Below are 20,236 nucleotides of genomic sequence, written 5' to 3'. Positions count from 1 at the left end.
TCACACTCACCCTACCTCTCTCAGACGCTCACACACACACACGCTCACACACACACATGGCACACAAGCAGGGCCCCCAGTGTTCTCTGGGTTCTCGAGAGTGGAGCAGGAGTAGGGGGTCTGACAATCCTCTCACTTTTATTTTTAACCCAGGAGAGAGAGAGAGAGAGAGAGAGAGAGAGAGAGAGAGAGAGAGAGAGAGAGAGAGAGAGAGAGAGAGAGAGAGAGATAAAAAAAAAGAAAGAAAGAGAGACACACGACAGAGTGCGTCAGCAAGTCTTACATCGATCCCTATCACAGGCCGAATTCAATCACAGTCCTTCAATATACAGTATGCAGGATGGCACTTTTTATCCACACCTGCAGTCCTGCAGTTTGACTGAACTATTCACAACACCAACATTTTTTCACAGTTAAGGTCTATCCTTGATCCATATGTATTGATCTATTAAACAGGGTGATTTTGGAGGCTGCTGTTGACACGGTCAAAGGATACTGAATAATAAATAGGACTCATTGGACAACATTGACAAACTTTGATCATTGGGAATCATTCATGTGGCTAAGAAGACAGTAACCAGACTCATTCATAACTAGTAGGTAGAACCTCCATCTATTACAGTAATGTCAATGGTTAAATTAATGCACCATAGAGAGGAAGAATTAGACCATTTATGCAGAAACAGAGACTTAACCTGACTCAGGATTATACCAGCGACCTAGTCATGGGTCAGCAGTGAAGCTAACCCTAACCTAGTCATGGGTCAGCAGTGAAGCTAACCCTAACCCTAGTCATGGGTCAGCAGTGAAGCTAACCCTAACCCTAGTCATGGGTCAGCAGTGAAGCTAACCCTAACCCTAAGAACCAACACACATGGAATGGAATGACCAGAACCCAAACTAGGGCCAAACCAGTCCAGACCAGGACTTGAACTAGCCTCAAACCAGGCCAGACCAAGACCCAAGCCAGGCCAAAAGGCAAACAGGACAGTTAACAGATGTCTGGGCAGATGGTTTAGGCTAACATGGCCTTGGTCACATCCCAAATGCACTGGGGCGCAACTCTGGCTTTGTCTCTGTGTGTGTGTCTGTGTGTGTGTGTGCGTGTGTGCGTGTGCGTGTGTGTGTGTGTGTGTGTGCAGAGGAGGGGGCATGCATATGTTTCATGCATGTGTAAGTACATGTTATGTGCAGTGTGCCACATCAGGTGTTTGAGTAGATATTGATTGTGAGGTGTGTATCTGTCAGGCACTTGATTGGTTCAGGCAGTAGTCTGTCCCAGCAGACAACAGCAGTCAGCAAATAGTAACACAATTATTATTATAATTGGACTGTTAGTTATTATAACATATTTCGTATTATTTCATCACCCCTCAAAACCATAAACCCTGTTTCTTTACATGCAGTTCCAGGAAGATTGCAATACAGCGAACAATTACAACCGGGACTTAAATGGGGATCCTCCGAATCTATTGGGAAGTGTACAGTAGCAGAGTCAGCAAACCGCGCGGGTGTGCGCGAGAGATAGAGCGAGACAGCAACTCGTGTCTTGGAGTCAGGATGAGTTCCTCAAACAAACCTTAATGAGAGACAGAGAATGTCGTTCAGTTTAGACATGGATATGGAAGTGGCACATGCGCCTTTGTGACCAGTTTATACATCTACCCTCTCCTGCACAAAACGGTGGTCTCACGGGGCGAAGAGGGGGGGGGGGGGGGGGGGGGGGGGGACGTGGAGCGAGGAAAGGGGCTTAAGTACCTTGGACAGCGCCCGAGCGCTCAGTACTGTGCTCAACCGCGGGGTAGATGTTCATGGGCAATTTACTCCGATGCCCATTTCAGTGGCTGTTTCCACACTTCATAGAGATAGGATACGCTGTCCACAGAGTGGGCAAGTGACTCACTGGTCCTCCGCTTTATCACTTGAATTTATGCTACAGGATATACCGTAGTCACGGATCTATCCTCAAGTTTCCTCCGGTGTCTGGACAAAAGTTACCCCACTCTCGGAAGGCAATGTAGTGGACTCTCTGCTCCTCTCTCCTCCTTTTCTTGGAGCAATGCCCGGGGCAAGATGTGCTCCAGCCGGAAGATCCTGTGGAGTCTGCTGGTCCTGTCGGTGCTGGAGGTCGGTCTGGGGGTTGCAAGTATCGTGCTGGGAGCCGTGGGCATCAGCCGGGTCAGAGGCGAGCACAAGCCGTTGCAGGGAGATGCATCCCCGGTCTGGAGCGGGCTGTGTGTATGTAGATGTTACGTAGCTAGTGTGTATTAGAGAAAATAAAAGTGTGTTTAGTGTGAACTCTACGGTGTCAGGGTATAGATCTAGCGATCTATTAGATCTAACCTATTGATTGGTGGTCACCCCAAAAAATTATACAATAAATCTACAATCTCTTGAATTGTTAATTTTGCTTGCCTTTGGATTAGGGATCGAATCAAGCTTGCCCTAAAGTTATTTTAACAGGTTAAGAATCATTATTGTTGAGGAGTGTGTGGTTTTGACGCATTCAATCGTAGCTAGTACATTGACTGTTTATAAATGCACGTGGTTTTACGCTCGCACTCCCTCTGTCCACACCCTGCAGCGCAACGTACGCTCACCGCTTTGTGACAGCCTCGTTGTCTCAATTTGACCCTCCTCCGGGTGAAAAGTTCCGGAGTGCTATGCAGCTGTGTTTGTCTTTTCTAGCATGGCCAGTTAACGACGGTCGAGTCCCATGCCAGACTATACACGCGGTGTTAACACAGAGAGCACCATATGGCAGTATTATAGGCAAATTATTTATGTTGCGTGGTACGTTTGTCCGCAAGCAAATTTGGGCTTGGGTCACCACAGCATCTGCCAGCTGTTATAACTCAGAAGAAATGATGACAGAAATAATAAGCTCTATGCTTCCTCTTTATTGGAGTGGAACTGCAGTCATCACAATTCTGTAGGCTTGTTATTAATCTATTTAAGAGTGCCATGAACGTCTGCCTCAGCCTCTGATTAAGGTTCCTCAGGGTTGTTGTTGACACATCTTAGAAATCCCAGAAGTCTTCTTCTGTGGTCTTCTGTCAATTCTAGACTGCTGACCACACAGCCTGTTTATCTTTCATGTAAAGATGGCTTCATAGTTTGGTGAGCTTGTCTAGAAAAGACTGGCCTGGTAGAGGTTTAAATGCCATAAACATTGTGTACGTTGGAACTGCATGTATGTGGGAGCATGTGTGTGTGTGTGTGTGTGTGTGTGTGCATTTGAATGCCAGCATGTGTGTTACTGTGCTGTGTGTAAAAGCTGCAAGAGAGTTGTCAGGCAACGAGAAGCCTGTCTTTCTGCACGTTCAAAGACATGCTGCTCATCCTTCCTGCAGTCAGCTGCTTGTGACCCTTGACCTCACCACAGGCTGGTTTAGAGGGTCCAACCATGTCTGCACACATTACTTTCAGTACACACTACCAGACATGAAACGCTGCCAGACCCTCGAAACATAAAGACACGCAGCTTTCTGACACGCCACAGAAGCTAAAAGAACTGTGTTCGACCAGTTCCCTGGTCTAAATGTAGTTAGAGCTGCCCTGGATTGACTGCTCTGTTACAGAGTTAAGGGCCCTGCACTTGGCATTAATTAGCTATTGACTGATGCACTCTGACAGCCACGGTGGACCCACAGACCACACTCCTGATGTGAGGATGTCTCACAAGGGAACACTCTGTCCCGGTCAAGTCCACTTCTTCATGCTGTCCCATATTTCACCTCTGGCTCCCTACAGCAGAGCAGTACGGCTTCACGCTGCATGTGCTGGAGTGCTCAGGATAATCAGAGGAGGTCTGTTGCCTAAGCTGAACTTCTCTCTCTCTCTGTTTACCTTCCTCTGTCTCTCTCTCTCTCTTTCTCTTTCTCTAAATATTCGATCTGTATCTATCTCTTTATTTTATCTCTTTGCCACTCTCTCTCTCTCTCTCTCTCTCTCTCTCTCCATCTCTCTCTCTCTCTCTCTATCTCTCTCTCTCTCAGTTCCTTGTCTGTGGGATGTGTGGAATCCTGTGTGCTAAGAAGAGGACTGGTCTCATTGTGAGTATCAGTAGACAAACAAAGTTCCGGAGGTAGGTCAGGTGGCCCTGCCCTCTGCGGGAGGCTACTGAGCACGTGCAGAAAATGTGCCCTGAAAGAGAAGACCTTTCTGAGGGAGACAGCCGTCACCTTTCCTCTCCTTCCTCTCTCCTTTACTCTGTCTCTCAGGCAGACATTCATCTGTCACCTCTCTCAACAGACCGTCTCTCCTTCTCTCTCTCACTCTCTGTCTTTCTCTCTCTTTCTCTCTTTCTCTCTCACTCACTCTCTCTCACTCTCTCTTGGGAGGGTGCTAATGATGGATCAATGTCACACACCAACCTGCTGTAACAGAGACAACTCTCTACCTTCCTTTCCCTCTCTCTCTCTTCCTCTCTCTTTCTCTCTTTCCTGTCTGTCTCCCTCTCTCCATCTCTCTCTCATCCTCCTTTCAGGCCTCCCCTTCTTCTTCATCCATCTCCTGCAAATGACCCATGCTCTCTGCTTTAGTCTCTTTCCTCTCACTCCCTCTTTCCATTCCCCTACCTCTTATCTTGTGTTGCTCCCCCCCCCCATGTCTCTTTCCCTTTGCTGCTGTCCACCCCCTCTCTTCCTGCTGCTGCTGGTGATCACATTAGGTGAGCAGAGCTGAGGGCGGTTGCTGGGTCTGTCTCCATACCTCACTGGCTAATGACTGAAACTGGAGCTGTCGCTTCCAGTTCTGCTTTTCTCTAAAGGCATGCGTGCTGGGAGAAGATGCATGTACACTGTGTAGTACACTACACATAGTCTAACAAACACACACACAAATACACACAGAGGGGCAATACTCACTCTGCATGTGGAGGGGGGGGGGGGGATTTTCCAGGCAAAAACAAACTCATCAGCACTTGGTTTTGAGCAGGTGTTTTTGTGCAAACCGTTTTTCTAAGTTTTCATTTTTTACTCTTTCTCTCTCTGTTTTTTCTCTCACATACACTCATGCCCATCTCCTTAGATGATTTTGTTCTCAGCTTGTTGTATCTGTGGTCTGATTGGCGGGATTCTGAACTTCCAGTTTGTCCGAGCGTTGTCTAGACGACCAGACTCTCTGCGTTCTCTTCACCTGGCAGCTATGACCCTGGCCTGCCTGGGTATGGAAGCACTGGGACTCAATGTCATGTTCCTGTATAATGCCACATACTGTCATGGACTGTAATAACATTACAGTAAATTCAACCATCTACAGTTCTGTTACACTTTCCTCTCCCCTCTCCCCTCTCCCCTCTCCCCTCTCCCCTCTCCCCTCTCCCCTCTCCCCTCTCCCCTCTCCCCTCTCCCCTCTCCCCTTCTCTCCTCATTTGCTGCAGGTATCTTCTCTTGTACCTTGTCCACCTGGCTCACATGCCGCCTGGCCAGCTCAGAGCAGCAGAGGATGTTCCTGGAGCGAGAACACTCCCTGCACCACTCCCACGAGATGGCTGAGAAGGTAGGACTCAACAACAACGCTGCGCTTCATTGGCTGGCCTATCAGTGAACCGGCATGGGATTGGATGGCAGGGTTGATATTTGGGCTTGTGTGTTTGACAGGAGATCCTGGACAACTCCAGTAACGGCATCCCCCAGATCTCATACACTGGTCACACTTCCTCGCCCTAACTTCATCCTCAGCAACTATGACCTCATCACAGGGGGCTGCGTTCAGCAAGAGCTGTTCTGAAAGGTTCTCTCGCCAGGAAACAAAACTGGACTCCTTTGCAACTGAACTGCTGGTACTTCTTCGCTGTGTGTGGACATCTAACTGAGGGTTACAGACCTATGTGATTGGACCACTGACATGACGTCATTGTTCTGCTGACCTTTGATCGCACGGAGATAAAGGACAAACAACCAGATCAGACGCTTCAAAGTGTGAGGTACACAAAACAAGCATGCAACCGATTCATATTTTTTAAGTGGATGTTCTCTCTCTCTTTCTCTCTCTCTCATTGTTTAAAATTGGGGTGCAAGTTTGGAGGAAGACTACAGTTATGCGGCCAACCTATTTGGCCTTATGTAGACTGCTATGATGTGAAATATCCAGCAAGTTATCTATGATATTTATGAACCAACAATATTTTTTATAAAAGCTTCTTAATAAAACTGAAATTAAATGTGAAAAGTATCTCATTGTGCTCACTTGTGTCAGATAATGTGTGTATTCTTTTTTGTTGGCCAGTAGGTACTCTTTACAAACACACACACACACACTCACACACACACAGTAAGATAAACCTACAGTTCTGTCTCCACGCATGCTGCTTCCAAATCTTCTCTCACTATGGCTGTCTCAATGTAGAGCAGTAGGGTTGTGTGTGTGTGTGTGTGTGGCGGGGGGCGGGTTGGCTGTGAGTACATACATTTGCTTAATCTTGCTTTCAGCCATGCTGTTGTAAATCAGAATTGGACCAATGTGTTTCCACAGCCACAGAAGCTTTATATAAATACATTAATAAACTGTATTCCCAAGTGACCAGCACCTTCACAGAGACACATTCCCGTGGGCCCTTGAACACACTCACACACACACACACCCACACTCACATTGCCACACAGATGTGACCTCTCACAGAGATATACAGCTACACTGACTACATCAATGCTGTTCAATAGTTCATTACGCTGTTTGCTTCACTAAGGACATATTCTTAGTGAGTGTGTGTGTTTGTCTGTGTGCAAGTGTCTATGTGTGTGTGTGTGTGTGTGTGTGTGTGTGTGTGTGTGTGTGTGTGTGTGTACCAGGGTAGCAGCAGCGGTTGTGGGCTCTCGCTGACTAAGGGGCTATGTCACTGTTTATCATGTTGACAGCGACAGAAAAATCATGGCACTCCTGACAGAACCATGACCAGTTTGTGTGTGTGTGTGTGTATGTGCATGTATGAGTATGTGTGTTTGTGTGTGTGTGTGTATATGTGTGTTCACAGGTGCCAAGCGCTGAATCAGACGTGACCTCATCCAATGCTGCTCTGTCACAAGGCAGTAACACTAGAGGAATGATTTTGCATGTCTGTCTGTCCCTGCCTGACTGACCGACTGACACCACAGGTCACCTTAATGATCCAACTGACTCTGAAGGTAACAAAAGGACATAATCAATGCTTCTTACTGCACAGATACAGCTAGCAGTCAGTCCTTGTCACTGTGGCTTACACTTTTGGTAGCATGATGATAAGTTGTAATGTCAAATCAGGAGCATTATGTTTCTTCTGTTAAAACCATTTTTTTCAGTAAACATCTCATTCAAACTTTTGTTTTCCTTTGTAATCCTCTTTGACCGAACCTTCATTGTTGTAAGGGCTTGGACCCAATGTTGCTATGGCACTTTTAGCAACAATGTTGTCGTAAGTGCCAAATTGAGCGAATTAGTGAATTAAAAATCAAATGAAAGCTCTCCCTCGGTAAGATCTTTTTAGTGCCAGAAGGACACAACAGAAATGATGACCCATTGGTTGAAATTAAAAGCAAACTGAAAGGCATGACAGTAAAAGACTGTTTTTTGCCAACATTTGTTTTGGTTCTCTCGTAAAATGTAATATAAAGCACTTCCGCCACTGTGGCTCCAACCCCTCGAGGTGTCCATTCCCACTCCAGTCCAACAGAGGGCGACAACTGCACGTTTTGTCACGCGGTCCTTCATTGCAACGGAATTCACCGCTCGTTGTCCTTCCTCCCATCCCGCAACAGCATGGCAAACTTGGAACAAGTTGAAGAAGACCCTAAAGCCGTGAAAACGTCAACGGAGGTTTCTGCTTTAAGTCTACCGAATCCAAACGGACTGTCAACGGTAACGGCCACGTACACAATCACGCCGCCATGCTTGATCCCTTCGTTCGCTGACGCATGTAAGCTGGTGTCGGCGCCGTACTCGTGCCTGGTCATGCACACACACAGGAGGCATTTAGCCCTCTCACCCATGTACTTGAATAAGAAGCGGACTGGCATACAGGATGAACTGAACACAGAACTCCTCAGATATTCAGAAAGGTACATGAGTTACGTTTCCGCTTGCTCGTTTCAACCAGCTTGTCTGCTTATTGCTTCGTACGTAGCAGTGTTTAGCTTCAAATTGCACGCTGTTCTTGTAGACAGTTGGTTAGCTACACACTATGGCCTTCTTGGATTCTAGACAGTATGAAACATCTAATAACAACGTGTCTCTTTGCAGTTTGAAGGGAGTGCCTCTGGCTTATGACAACATCCGAATTCTTGGTCCGCAAGGGAATATCCATGATGATAGTGGCTACATCCATCTGGACGTAGAAGCGAGCTTTGTTGTGTTTAAGCCCCAGAAAGGGAAAAAAGTTCTGGTGATTAGTTCGGCAACTCCCTTTATCCCCGTTTGGCATGATTCGGGTCAATTTAACTTGCTTAATAGGCAACGACTTAAAACTGATTTCACCTTCCCTTTATGTTCCCTGTCTCTGTAACCCTAACCCTCCTCCAGGGAGTCGTGAATAAGCTGGCTCTGAACCATGCTGGCTGTCTGGTCCACGGATGCTTTAATGCCAGTATTCCCAAACCCTCCCTGGTTACCGTGGAGACATGGAGAGAGAATGGGCCCGAGATAGGGGCGGAGCTGGAGTTTCTGGTGTCGCAGCTGGACGCCGATACAGCAGGGGTGATGCTGATCAGAGGAATGCTGGACAGAACAAGGTGTGTGTGTGTAATAAATATGAAGTTTACAGTTACGAGTGTGCTTTAGACTGATGTGTGGATGTTTGTTGGGGTTACTCAGGGTGCAGGAGCTGATGGCTATGGGAGAAGATTCAGGATATGATTTCCCCATACAAGACCAGGAAGAGCCCGCTGTGGACCTTGTGTTAGTACCCACCGTAGAACCCACCGTAGAACCCACCGTAGAACCCACAGTAGAACCCACCGTTGAACCCATCAAAGACTCTGTGGATGGGACCCTGACTCCCAAGAAAAAGAAAAAGAAAAACAAACACCGAGATGAGGAGGAAGCTGCAGTTCCAGCCTTGAGCCCACCAGAGAGCGCTCTAACACAGGAGTTGGATGGAGCGGCAGAGGACACCAGCATCAACACCCACCCAGGGGAGAGGGAGAAGAAGAAGAAAAAACGGAAGGATAAACACGGAGAGGTAGAATCTGTGGTACCATGTTCCATCTTTCCTGAAGTCGTCGTGAAACCAGAGCCAGACGAAACAGAAGGTGCAGATTTGGGGGTGGAGCAGAAGAAGAAGAAAAAGAAGAAGAAAGAGAAAGAGATAGAGAAGGAAGTGAAAGCAAAGAAAGTGAAAGAGGAGGAAATGAAAGAGGAGGAGGTTACCGTACCTATTGAGGTGCCAGTGAGTGACTCCAGTGGTTACCTAAGCGACAAGCCTAATAGGAAGAGGAAACCTGTGCCGTTTGATGATATCACATCCTGTTTCGAGAGAGACCCAGAAACACCCAAATCCAAAAAGAAAAAGAAAAGCGAATCTCGCAATGTTTGAAAGACTAAGTCATATCAAAGGACCACACAATCACTATTATGATGAGATGCTTAAGATACCCTGGAGTCATAGTTTTGTATTGTTAGCATCAAACTCTAATGCTCTGATCTCACAGTTCATGTACTTTCCTAAAACCACCTGAAGGGGGCGCTAATTGGTTGCTAATGTTCACTGAAATGTGATTCACAGCCGTACTTGGTGTGACTACCTACAAAATGTAAGGTATCTTGTTTGAAGTGTTGAGGGACACATAATGAATTTATAATGAATTTAGAGAACTTCTGTCAGTCTATTACCCGATACTACAGTGTATGGGTGATATGGCCTATTGGTTAAGGTACTGACACATGGTGCTGTCTACTGGCGTCTTATTACCTGAACTGATCAAAGAGCCCTACGAACATCAAGGGTTTATGTACATTAAATAATTATATATTTTGAAAAGACTTTGCTGTCTTGGATATATATTTTGAACGAAACATGATGGCTCTCCTAGTCTAGCTGGGTGATGCTTTTTTCTTAGTGTCTTGTGGTTTACCTGCATCTTCTTTAGCCAACCCACAGCAGTCCGCTCAGAGGAGGCGAGCTGGAGTTAGAACGGTTTGATGGAGGAAGTGTTGATTGACACCCAGGAGCAGACTGCTGTTGACTTTACCCCCGCCCCCCCCCCCCCCCCCCCCCCCCCCCTGCCCCCCATCTGTGGGAGTCCCATTTAGAGCGGAGGTGCTGAGAGTGGGAGAGACTCTTATCTTATCACTGGCGCTTGAAGACATTCACATATAACTCAAATTCAGCCTCTCTGTTTTTATCTTTGGCTCTCGTTAACACATCAAAGCAAGACCGTCATGCCAAGATCCAAAGTTATATCCACTAGCCTTTCTGGCACCTAGCTCTCTCTCCTCACACATGCACTGAGAGTCCTAAGAGGTAGATGACTTGGCCCAAAAAGGCACCGTGGTATTATTCCAGAAGCCTCCTTCCCAGAACAATCCCTCACCCACCATCCCTCTTTTGTCATTTATTTCATTTAGCAGACGCTCTTATCCAGAGCGACTTACAGTAAGTACAGTCATTTGTACACAGTCAATGACACAACGTCATTTGGCACGGCGGGGAATCAATCCGGCAACCTTCTGATTACTAGCCCGACTCCCTCACCGCTCAGCCATCTTACAGTCTCTCCTTCCCAGGGCTTCTCTCAACCCTCCCTTTATCTCCTTTCCCCCCCAGAACCTTCACACTCCCTTCACGTCACCTTCCACTACACCTCCACTCACTCCTTCACCTTTCTCTTCCCCTCCGCTCCCTGATTTATAGGAGTGTGTGGACTTCACACACATTCCAGACCTGCCACCCGCCTGCCTGCCGCTCAGCTCTGGTTTCTACAGGCAGCCTTTCGTGTGTTAAGGGTCCCACAGCTGCATGACAGGGCGAGGGCAAAAAGGGAAGGTTGGGGGGACAGGGAAGGAGAGCAAGAAGAGCCGGTCAATGAGAAAGGAAAATATAAGGTGGGGGAGATGTGAGAGACGAATGACTGGTTTTATTTCCTTCCTTTTTTCATTGCTGACCAGGAAGACTTGTAAAGTCTCAGGACTCCTGTTTGCTGGGATTGGTCGGTACAGATGAGAGTATGGTGTGTAGCTGCATGTTCGTTGGCTCTCTCTGTCGTACTCCCGTGTCAGACTTTCCGACCCTGGCGGCTGTGAACGCCACACATGAAAGGAGCGGCTCGGTGGTTTATGGAGAGCTAACGGCTCCCTGATGGGAAGGGCCGGCCGGGGGACACAGTCCCTCACGCTTCCGGACTAATCCTCCGTCCTGCACCCCCCCTTTTGCTAATTAGAGATGTGGTCGATGCTCTGGTCTCCTCAGAGCCCCAAATGGCAGCAGGTCGTAAAACATTTAAATGTTTGAACAGTCATGGGCCTTTAGGACGGCAGAAGAAGAATATTCTCCACTTCTGGCTGAATCATATCGAAGACTTTCTCTCTGAGGCCCACTGACATCCATGAAATCCCTTTATAGCATTTTCAAAGAAATTTCGCCAGACATTTTGGCACCTCTGCTTTTTGACTTACGCTGGCTCTCACTCTATACCCCCCCAACACACACACATATCCACACAGTTCCTCCACAGAACCTGAGTGAGTACGTAGACACAGTTGCCTGTGACCCTTGCTTCTGCTTGCCCATATAGACACACACACACTATTAACCCCAGAGCAAACCTTTGTCCAGAGTTATTTTGTTTCCATGGTGCCCACTGCCCGCTTTAATGCCCTTGGTAACCCTGGTGATGACAGAGGGGTGTTCCCTGTAACTCTGTGATTCTCAGGGGATCTGTGTGTGTGTCTCTGTGTGTGGTCAGTTCATTTCACATACTCATGCCAAAGAGTGCAAGTACTAGGGGGACTACTAAATCACACTAGCTTACCCCCAATACCATCAGATAAGGCTACACCAAACTGTTAAGTCCTTTAGATCACTAAAGACTTATCATAGAGTGATGTGTTTACGGTTTGTTTTCTAATGTACTTGATGACACTGATGGCTTCTCCAGGGAATACAACTGAAAGAGAGAAAGAACAGTAAGATGAATTGGTCCGTTTAATCAGGAGGTATCGGGAGCTTCTCAGATGTCTAGACAAGTTCAGACTCCTACGCTATAAACACCAATGCTAAAATTCTGCTTTTACAGTCCTAACAGTTCTATGGAAGAATGCAATCATACAGTGCAGTTATGTTCACCTCACCCAACACCAAACCTTCATAGACAGAGGGCCAATTCTACAGCATGTTTGCAATACTTGGTAGAATAATGTTATCATGGACGCTCACTCACTCACATACATAGTTTTTAATGGATCATATCTGCATGTTCATGCACACACGTTTGTGTTTGTGTGCACTCACCAACACTTAACTCCTCTTCCCCTTTCTTTTAAAGGCTCAGGGTGTGTGTCCGAGCACTCTGATTTACGACGGAAAAACCCTCAGAGATGAACAAGTACTTTTTCTTCCCTCTCTCCGAACGCCCATTCTGGTTGATAGATGGTTGTGGATTTGGTGAGAGGAAAGAGAGGGAGTTGTGCGTCAAAGAGTTTTAGAGGCCTCTGTTGACACACAAGGCAGATACTTGAACACTGAAGTTTATCAGACACCTAAAACGTAGCAACCCTACCCTGACCACAGTTGACCAAAAAAACTGTACATGTCGTGTAAAAAAAGTGTTTGGTTAAATTTCTCATGTAATGTGAACAGAACAGAAAGGACGTAATGGGTTGGGTGGCCAAAAATGTGCTTTGGTTAGCCTGTTTGTGTCTATAAAACAGTGTTGAATGAAGGAAAAGCAATTAAAAAGCCATTCACTAGGAGAAGGTCTTGAAGCTCAACTGTAAACAAGCCAGTTAAAACTAGACTTATGATAAATCAACACACTGCTCTGATCCCTCCTGAAAGTTCATATGCACTTCGTCCTTCGACAACGATCCACTGAGCCATAGATATCCACAGACCTGAAGTATTCTTATGAAAACAACCCCATTTAAACCAGAGGTCTACGCATAAATAATTTGACAAAAACCATGGTGAAACACCGAAGAACACAGTATCTATAGCAGAATCGAAAGAAACCCCTCAAAATCTCAAACAGCCTTTGCTCCAATCATCCCCAGCCTTAGCTCCAGTTTCCTATATTACCACTCTAATTCATGAAACTGAGTTGTCCTGCTCAGAGCCAAGAATGGCTGTGTCTACGCCAGGCAGCTGGGGATGGTTACACACGGGCTACCTCTGCAGGACCAAACAGCTGGTGAACACATGGTGCACTGGACGCCAAAACAGGCACACCTGTCATTGGTCGAAGAGCCACAGGTGCACCGAATGCCATACAAACATACATGCACACACACACACATACAGTTCATAAGCTGTACGTATAGTGCATAGAACTTTGTATCCTGGCCTGAAGATGGCACGGTCAAACTCTTCAAACCATCAACACCCTCTCCTCTGTTTTTCCCATCCCAACATTGACAGAAACGGGCTTCTGTCCTCTAAACGAAATCAAACCACCAATAGGATAAACAAGAGAGGAGGGTAAGGCGATCTTTTAAACAAATGAAATTTGGCTCCCTTAAAAAATACACAGTAAAAGCAGGGTGACCTTCTCTTGAAAAATAAACACAGACATTACTCTTGGACAAACTAGGGGAGAGAGGGGGGAGGGGAGGGTGGGAGGCAAGGTGCTGACAGAGGGACGCTGGAGCAGGGGGGGGTGGGAGGGGGTCAGTGGAGGGGGGTGGAGGGGGGGGGTCAGTGGATGGGGGTGGGGGGCAGTAGAGGGGGATTGGGGGGTTAGGTAAGGTGGAAGATTTGTGATCTGATGAGTTGACATGTGAGGGGTGAGGGGAAGGAGGGAGATGACAAAGTGTATGTGGGGGAGAAAAGGAGCCGTTTCTTGAGAGGAAGGGGGATGGGAGGGGGGTGGTCTGGTGAGTAGAGGATTTGATCTGAAGGGTGGGGGGTTGGAGGCTGGGGAGATATGTGATGTGGTGTACTGGGGTTTCTCCAACCTTCACCCACCCAGCCTTGCACTAGCCACCCAGCTGTGTAAACACACTGTGATTGGCCGAGGAGAGCTGGCCAATCATCTGTCTGTGTGAAGAGGAAGGCTGGTCTATGAGTCAGCCATTACGTTGTGAAGGTCTATAGGTCTATGAACACAGACAGGGGTCATTCTCATTTCTCTGTGTGGGTGGGTGTGTTTGTGATAGAGAGAGATATGTAGAAAGTGTGTGTAATAGAGAGAGAGAGTGCCCTTTATAACTTGGGAGATGGTGGTGGTGGATGGTGGAGTTGGTGGTTATGGCGTGGGTTAGTGGGAGTTTCCCTATTGTAGTCCTTCCCCTTTAAAACCTTGACAGGAAAGTGCTCAAGTGGATACAGACAGAAGAAAGAGAGAGAGAGAGAGAGAGAGAGAGAGAGAGAGAGAGAGAGAAAGAGAGAGAGAGATTCAGTTTCAGATTTACAGTGGAGGAGGGAGAACACTGTTGGCTGTTCTGTGGACTCTGTGGATTTAGCTGCAAGAGATGATAAAGTACAGTTGAAAGACGACTGCAGAGAATACCCATCGAATAAGACATAATGCTGAGACAGCACTATCAGGCCTGTTATGTGTCAACAGTGCCAGATATGTATATATGTATATATATGTATATATTTATCAGAACAGAGATGTAATAAGGGCCTGTCTGGTGTAAATATACCTTCTCTTGTCCCTGCTCCTCAACAACTCCTGTAGGTGAACTTACTAGCCTAGTCTTTGTGTGTGTGTGTGTGTGTGTCTGTCTGTCTGTCTTAGAGGTTTTATTTCTTATTTAAGACCAATATTTACCCAGCAGCCCCGGGGTGAGATTACCTCATATTCTCCCGCCCAGCTGTGCTTTCTCAGCGTAACCATGACGACCACCGGAATGTCCCATCATGTTTATCCTTCTGCCAGGAAAACAGAGGGAAGGAGAGGAAAAGGATGTGTGTGTGTGTGTGTGTTAAGATTAATCTGGTTTGAGTTCCAACACATCCATACTTGGTATACAAATACAATACGATATTCACTTACTCTTATGTTGTATTGGAAAAAATATCCACACCTTGTGAATGGATGCTTCACAGGATGGTTGATGAGGTGTCATATGTAATATGGAGACCTGCTGTGGACCTCAGTAGCCTACCACACAGAAATCTATAAATAGATAGGAGAGCTGTCTATCGCCCAAATCTATATCCTCTAACCCTAACACAGCTATAGGAGTTCAGTGAGTGAGGGTCAGACTCTTATTCCAAGAGTTTCTCTGGTTTCTTTGGAGTGTGGACACTGTCCTACCATGGGAACCAATAGCTATTTGCTCTAATTTGCAAAAGAAAGGCTTCTGGAGGATAGCGACTGTTAGGGAATGTTCTGTTGGGTTTGTTCTGCAGGCCTGTTTAAGTGATAGAAGTGTCATTATTTAGGCCCCAAAGCGGTGTAGAGGTGAGCAAATACGACAGTATGACCCTCTGCCCAGAGCTTCTGCTCTTCAGAAGGCCATTAAAGCTTTCAGAAGGAACGTCACATCAAAAGACGAATTCGGTCCTAGCAGGCTTTAAACACCTTGCGCTTCAACTCTACTTTTGCGATGGACTCAATTTAGCGCTACAACGGAATGAAAGACGTCGCACTGGGAGTGGACAGAGGGAATGATTAAAACAGCGGGATAAAGACCTTTGGACGTGAGCCAAAGAGGAACTAACCGTATCGCGCGTTGACAGGATTTGGAGAGGTTCTGGATGCCACTCACCACGCGCCATGGTCCGGCGGCCGTGTCCGGTCATCAGGTCTAAATGGTTCCACGTGAACAAAGCCAACCCGTTACTTTGGTCGAGGCTTTGATGATCGATTAAAAGCGCCTGACTGATTTCCTGGTCTATAAAAGGCAGACATTCACGTTGGATCTCCATAGACCAGGGCCGTGCCTTTTGAGCATAGACTGTAATGCGTGGCCTATAGGATCCTAAATGGAGATACAGGGTCATTTTATCGACACTGCGCTGATTGACTTTGTCAGCGATAGAAATCTGGTGGGATCAATACAACACCCAAACAATACTCTCATCGGAAGTGGCTACAAGGGCCGTTACCACGACTCATTATATGTTACAGGGACTCGTGACAACGGCGATTGCACCGGGGATGACGCGGAGCACCTGCATGACAGGGAAGGCCCTCCGGCGTACAGTCCAGGCTCTCAAACCACTCCTGGGAGGTCCAAACGGAGACGAGTGATAACTGTAGTGCAACGGCAAGCTGCGAACGTTCGGGAAAGAAAGCGTATGTTCAGTCTGAATGAAGCTTTTGATGAACTTCGGCGTAAAGTTCCCACTTTTGCCTACGAAAAACGACTCTCGCGTATAGATACCCTTCGTCTCGCCATCGTCTACATCTCTTTTATGAGGGATGTACTGGAGAACACCTGAGCATTGAGGCCAAAATGCATTGCATCGTAGCCGCATCTAGAAGATGAATCTGGAAGATGAATGACTAATAACGACGCAAAAATACAGATTTGCTGTAGGCCCATCTAAGGTTACTCATGAGAGATTTTACAATGTCAGATTATGCAGACAGTAATAGGTCCATTGGGACTGGGCTGTTTGAATGTATATAGGCTTAATAAAATGTGTCACATATTGTCCTGTAGTTTATCTATGGAATGTGTGGAAAGCCCATTACGTCTTATGGAGGTTTAGCGTCGACTTATCATAGGCCTAACATTAAAACAAAAAAATGCCTGCAAACAGTGACGAGGGGTTCAAGCAATCCAGCAGGGCAGAGTCGCCATGGCAACTTGATTTGTTCATGTGGCTGTGAGCACTGATACGAAGTTTAATGTATATTGACCAAATATTGTTGTAACTGAACTCACATGCTGTTTGTGTTTGTCTTTGATTTTGGTGTAATGGATGAAAGTTTTTGTTACAAATCATAAACCGTAACTCGGCTTTGATTCAAGGAATCCAATGATAAGGCCTACCTCAGTTTGGAAAATCAAATATAGGGTTCCAAGTTACGTGTGATAAAATGCATCTCCAACTTTCACCCACTTGTGACACTGGAGTGCTCTAGGCGCAAACTTGAAACTTTGTGAAAAGAATCAATAGACCCCAACCAGTGTGCTAGAAAAAAAAAATCCCTTCCGATTCTAGGAGCTATCAGACTTTAATGGAAGAAGAAGACAATTGGGTTATGCATAATAATTAGAATAGGTAGAAACCTTTTGTAAAAACATTGCTAGCATGCATTTGTTTACATGTAAAAGACACAGGTGCATTTAGGCAGGTGTTTCAGCACCTTGGACAGCAACAAAGACACGCTGCAGGAAACATCACCTTGCAATATTTAAAACTTGGAAAACGTAAATGTAAAAAATTATAATAATCCCACATTTCGGATTCAGGGGAAGGGGGAAAATAGTAATGACCCAGCTTGATAACGATTAAAGGGGCTCATGGAATAACAGGACACGTCGGGCCAAACGTTTCTCGTGCTGAGGTGTTAATTAGGGTCGGCAGAGATAAGACCGAAGGGAAGGGAGGGTTGAGAAGCCCGTGTGTGGGTCTGGGAGGAAGAGAGTGAGGGTAGATTCAGACGAGCCTTTACCACTGAGCCCCTCTAAGGACGCCTGAGTCTATTCTCACCTTGTCTTCGAGATGAAGAGGTGGGAGATTGTACCCTTCATGCCCTCTGGTGGAGGATGTAGGCTACACCAACCACGACCCTTGAGTGATAGGAGTTACCCCCCCCCCCCCCCCCCCCCACACACACACACACACACACACGCACCACCCACTCCCCCAACTATGTGTGTATGTGAATGTGTGAGGGCTCAATCTTTCTCACCTTCAATGTTTGCGTTGGGCTCCAGCCGTCGACCACATCAGCGACCTGCTGTGAGCTGGGATCCGCCCAGTGTGCTCCCTAGGCCGGCTCGGCTTTTCAACCTGAGCAGGGCTGCTAGAGTCCCTGCAGGAGGCAGACCCACTTAAGCGCATACCTCAGTGGCAAGCTGCTCACGAGAAAATAAACACCGAGGTCTGCTTACTGGAAGCCCCGCTGTTCAACCTTCACTGTTTCGATGAAATGTCTGATTGTCTCTTTCACTGAAGGACGCCTCTCTGCGCAGAAGGTGGTATTTAATCGAGCCAATAGGCCTAATACATAGGCAGAAGAGCATTGAACCTTGACATTATCTGAGAGATTCAGTGTATTTTCTTAGGTTGTCCGCGTCAAGAAGACGCAGAGGATACACTTGATTTATGTTTTTGGAGGTTGTGGAGTGACGTAATGTTTCATTTTTAGTGTCCTTGGCATAGATCCCAAAAATTCAAAATGCAAGTAAAGTGACAACTAGGTTGCGCATAGCCAAACCCTATACCAAATGTCACAATTTATAGTCCCTATATATGTCTAAAAGTACTTTGACTCTTCTTGATGACGGTGCAGAGGGAACCCTGTTGTATAACACACGTTTTTTTTTCTCATAGTTCTATTTGCCCTCCCCTAATTTTTCCTTGCACGCCTTCTCAACCAATCACAGCTCTCCTAAAATCCCCCCGCGTTCCGCACTTTAAAATAACTTCAACAGTCCATCTGGCAGAGAAACCCCTCCGTGGCGCACGGGGCTGGCGCACGAATATCACCCTAAATACTTGGCTTTATAAAGGGCTGTGGAACGAACTCATCGGCTTACTGATTTTATTTACTGATGCTGACCAGTCGGGAATAAGGGGCAGGCATTTAGGTCAGGGGAAAAGAGAGGTCATGTTTGAAAACACAATGCGGGAAGACTCATGCTCCTCAATGGCATCTCCGATGGACAGCGCGGGGAACAGCGAGGAGGAGGTGGAACGTCAACCACGGAGAGCAACAAGAAAACGGCGGGCTAATCGCAGGGGCATGGGAGAGAACGTTGGGGACTTAAATAGCCCGAGCCCGGGGAAAAAAGGAAGGAAAAGCGGCAGTGGCGAGAGTGAAGCCAGTAGCCCACAGTCTTTGGAGGATTTGCAGACGCAGCGCGTAATGGCAAATGTGCGTGAGCGTCAGAGGACTCAGTCTCTGAACGAGGCTTTCGTATCGTTACGTAAAATCATCCCTACGCTACCATCAGATAAACTCAGCAAGATTCAAACACTGAAGCTCGCGGCGCGGTACATCGATTTTCTCTATCAGGTTCTGCAAAGCGACGAGCTTGACGCGCGAGGGGCCAGCTGCAGCTACGTGGCGCACGAACGGCTCAGCTATGCATTCTCTGTCTGGAGGATGGAGGGCGCTTGGTCCGTATCTGCTACATCCCACTAGCTACTCCTGCGCACAGAGATCACTGCAAAGATATAAACACGGTGGGTTTTGTGATGTCAAGTCAACAACACGTTCATTTCAATTTCAAGATTGATTTCAAATCTCGTTGTTTATTTGCAAATGTTGTCATATTTTGTATTTTCTACTCGTCTAAATAACAATAACAACTCTATTTACAGACTGTCTCTGGGACGGGCTCTGAGGAGATGGTATCAGGATGTGCAGCCGTGCTCAAACTAAACGTTGGAACTAGGGTCGACCTGAAGGACTTCCATTTATCCAACGTCGAGGTCAATAGGGCGTGCATGCCATGGCAAGGGAGCATGGACAGTACACAAACAATGGGCGTGAACGCGCACTATCGAATCTCAAAAGTGACATTAATTACAATTAAAGTTGTATGATGCTGGCAGTATACATTCTGAGCAGTCTGAAGACAGATTCAGCGCAATGTTATAGTTTGTCACATTTATTGCCATGTACATGTTATTTATTTATTTTTCTAGCTTTATGAAAAATTCAAAGCCTTCTGAAATACATATTTATTTATGATTTTTTTACAATGCATTCCTTTTTGTATGTTGTAGGATCAATAGCCTACATATTGTAAATATATTTTTTAATAAAATTGAAGCTTGAATGTGTTTCATGATTGATTCCACTCAATAGAGATTTGGACAATGTTTGATTACATATGCTGTTATGAAACTGATGCAAAAGTGTAATATTCAATAATTAATTCTACTTGTAAACATATGAAAAACAATGGGAAAATGCATTGTGTTTAAGTGAAAAGAAACTGTAAATGGAAGTTGAAAACACTGCCAAGACGC

At 46.4% G+C, this 20,236-nt stretch overlaps 3 protein-coding genes across 3 annotated transcripts; all 3 read left to right on the top strand.

Moving 5' to 3' along the window:
* Positions 1–2,011: 2,011 nt before the first annotated feature.
* On the top strand, positions 2,012–5,672 carry LOC124467420 (transmembrane protein 196). Its single transcript, XM_047019702.1, has 5 exons — positions 2,012–2,238; positions 3,999–4,055; positions 5,032–5,167; positions 5,384–5,520; positions 5,607–5,672. The coding sequence occupies exons 1-5, from the start codon at positions 2,074–2,076 to the stop codon at positions 5,670–5,672; spliced, it is 561 nt and encodes a 186-aa protein (XP_046875658.1). The 5' UTR covers positions 2,012–2,073.
* A 2,008-nt stretch (positions 5,673–7,680) lies between these two features.
* On the top strand, positions 7,681–9,952 carry polr1f (RNA polymerase I subunit F). The gene is made up of 4 exons (XM_047019106.1): positions 7,681–8,036; positions 8,218–8,359; positions 8,497–8,705; positions 8,788–9,952. Exons 1-4 carry the CDS (start codon positions 7,738–7,740, stop codon positions 9,506–9,508), a joined length of 1,371 nt encoding a protein of 456 aa, XP_046875062.1. The 5' UTR covers positions 7,681–7,737; the 3' UTR covers positions 9,509–9,952.
* Positions 9,953–18,710: 8,758 nt separating this feature from the next.
* On the top strand, positions 18,711–19,992 carry twist1a (twist family bHLH transcription factor 1a). Its single transcript, XM_047019476.1, has 2 exons — positions 18,711–19,444; positions 19,583–19,992. The coding sequence occupies exon 1, from the start codon at positions 18,867–18,869 to the stop codon at positions 19,401–19,403; it is 537 nt and encodes a 178-aa protein (XP_046875432.1). The 5' UTR covers positions 18,711–18,866; the 3' UTR covers positions 19,404–19,444; positions 19,583–19,992.
* The last annotated feature ends 244 nt before the right edge of the window (positions 19,993–20,236 follow it).

This window comes from Hypomesus transpacificus, chromosome 4 (assembly GCF_021917145.1).
Source record: "Hypomesus transpacificus isolate Combined female chromosome 4, fHypTra1, whole genome shotgun sequence".
In the NCBI taxonomy this organism is placed as follows: domain Eukaryota; kingdom Metazoa; phylum Chordata; class Actinopteri; order Osmeriformes; family Osmeridae; genus Hypomesus; species Hypomesus transpacificus.
The sequence above is the reverse complement of the archived record's forward strand: the minus strand, read 5'-3'. Positions and strand labels throughout refer to the sequence as shown.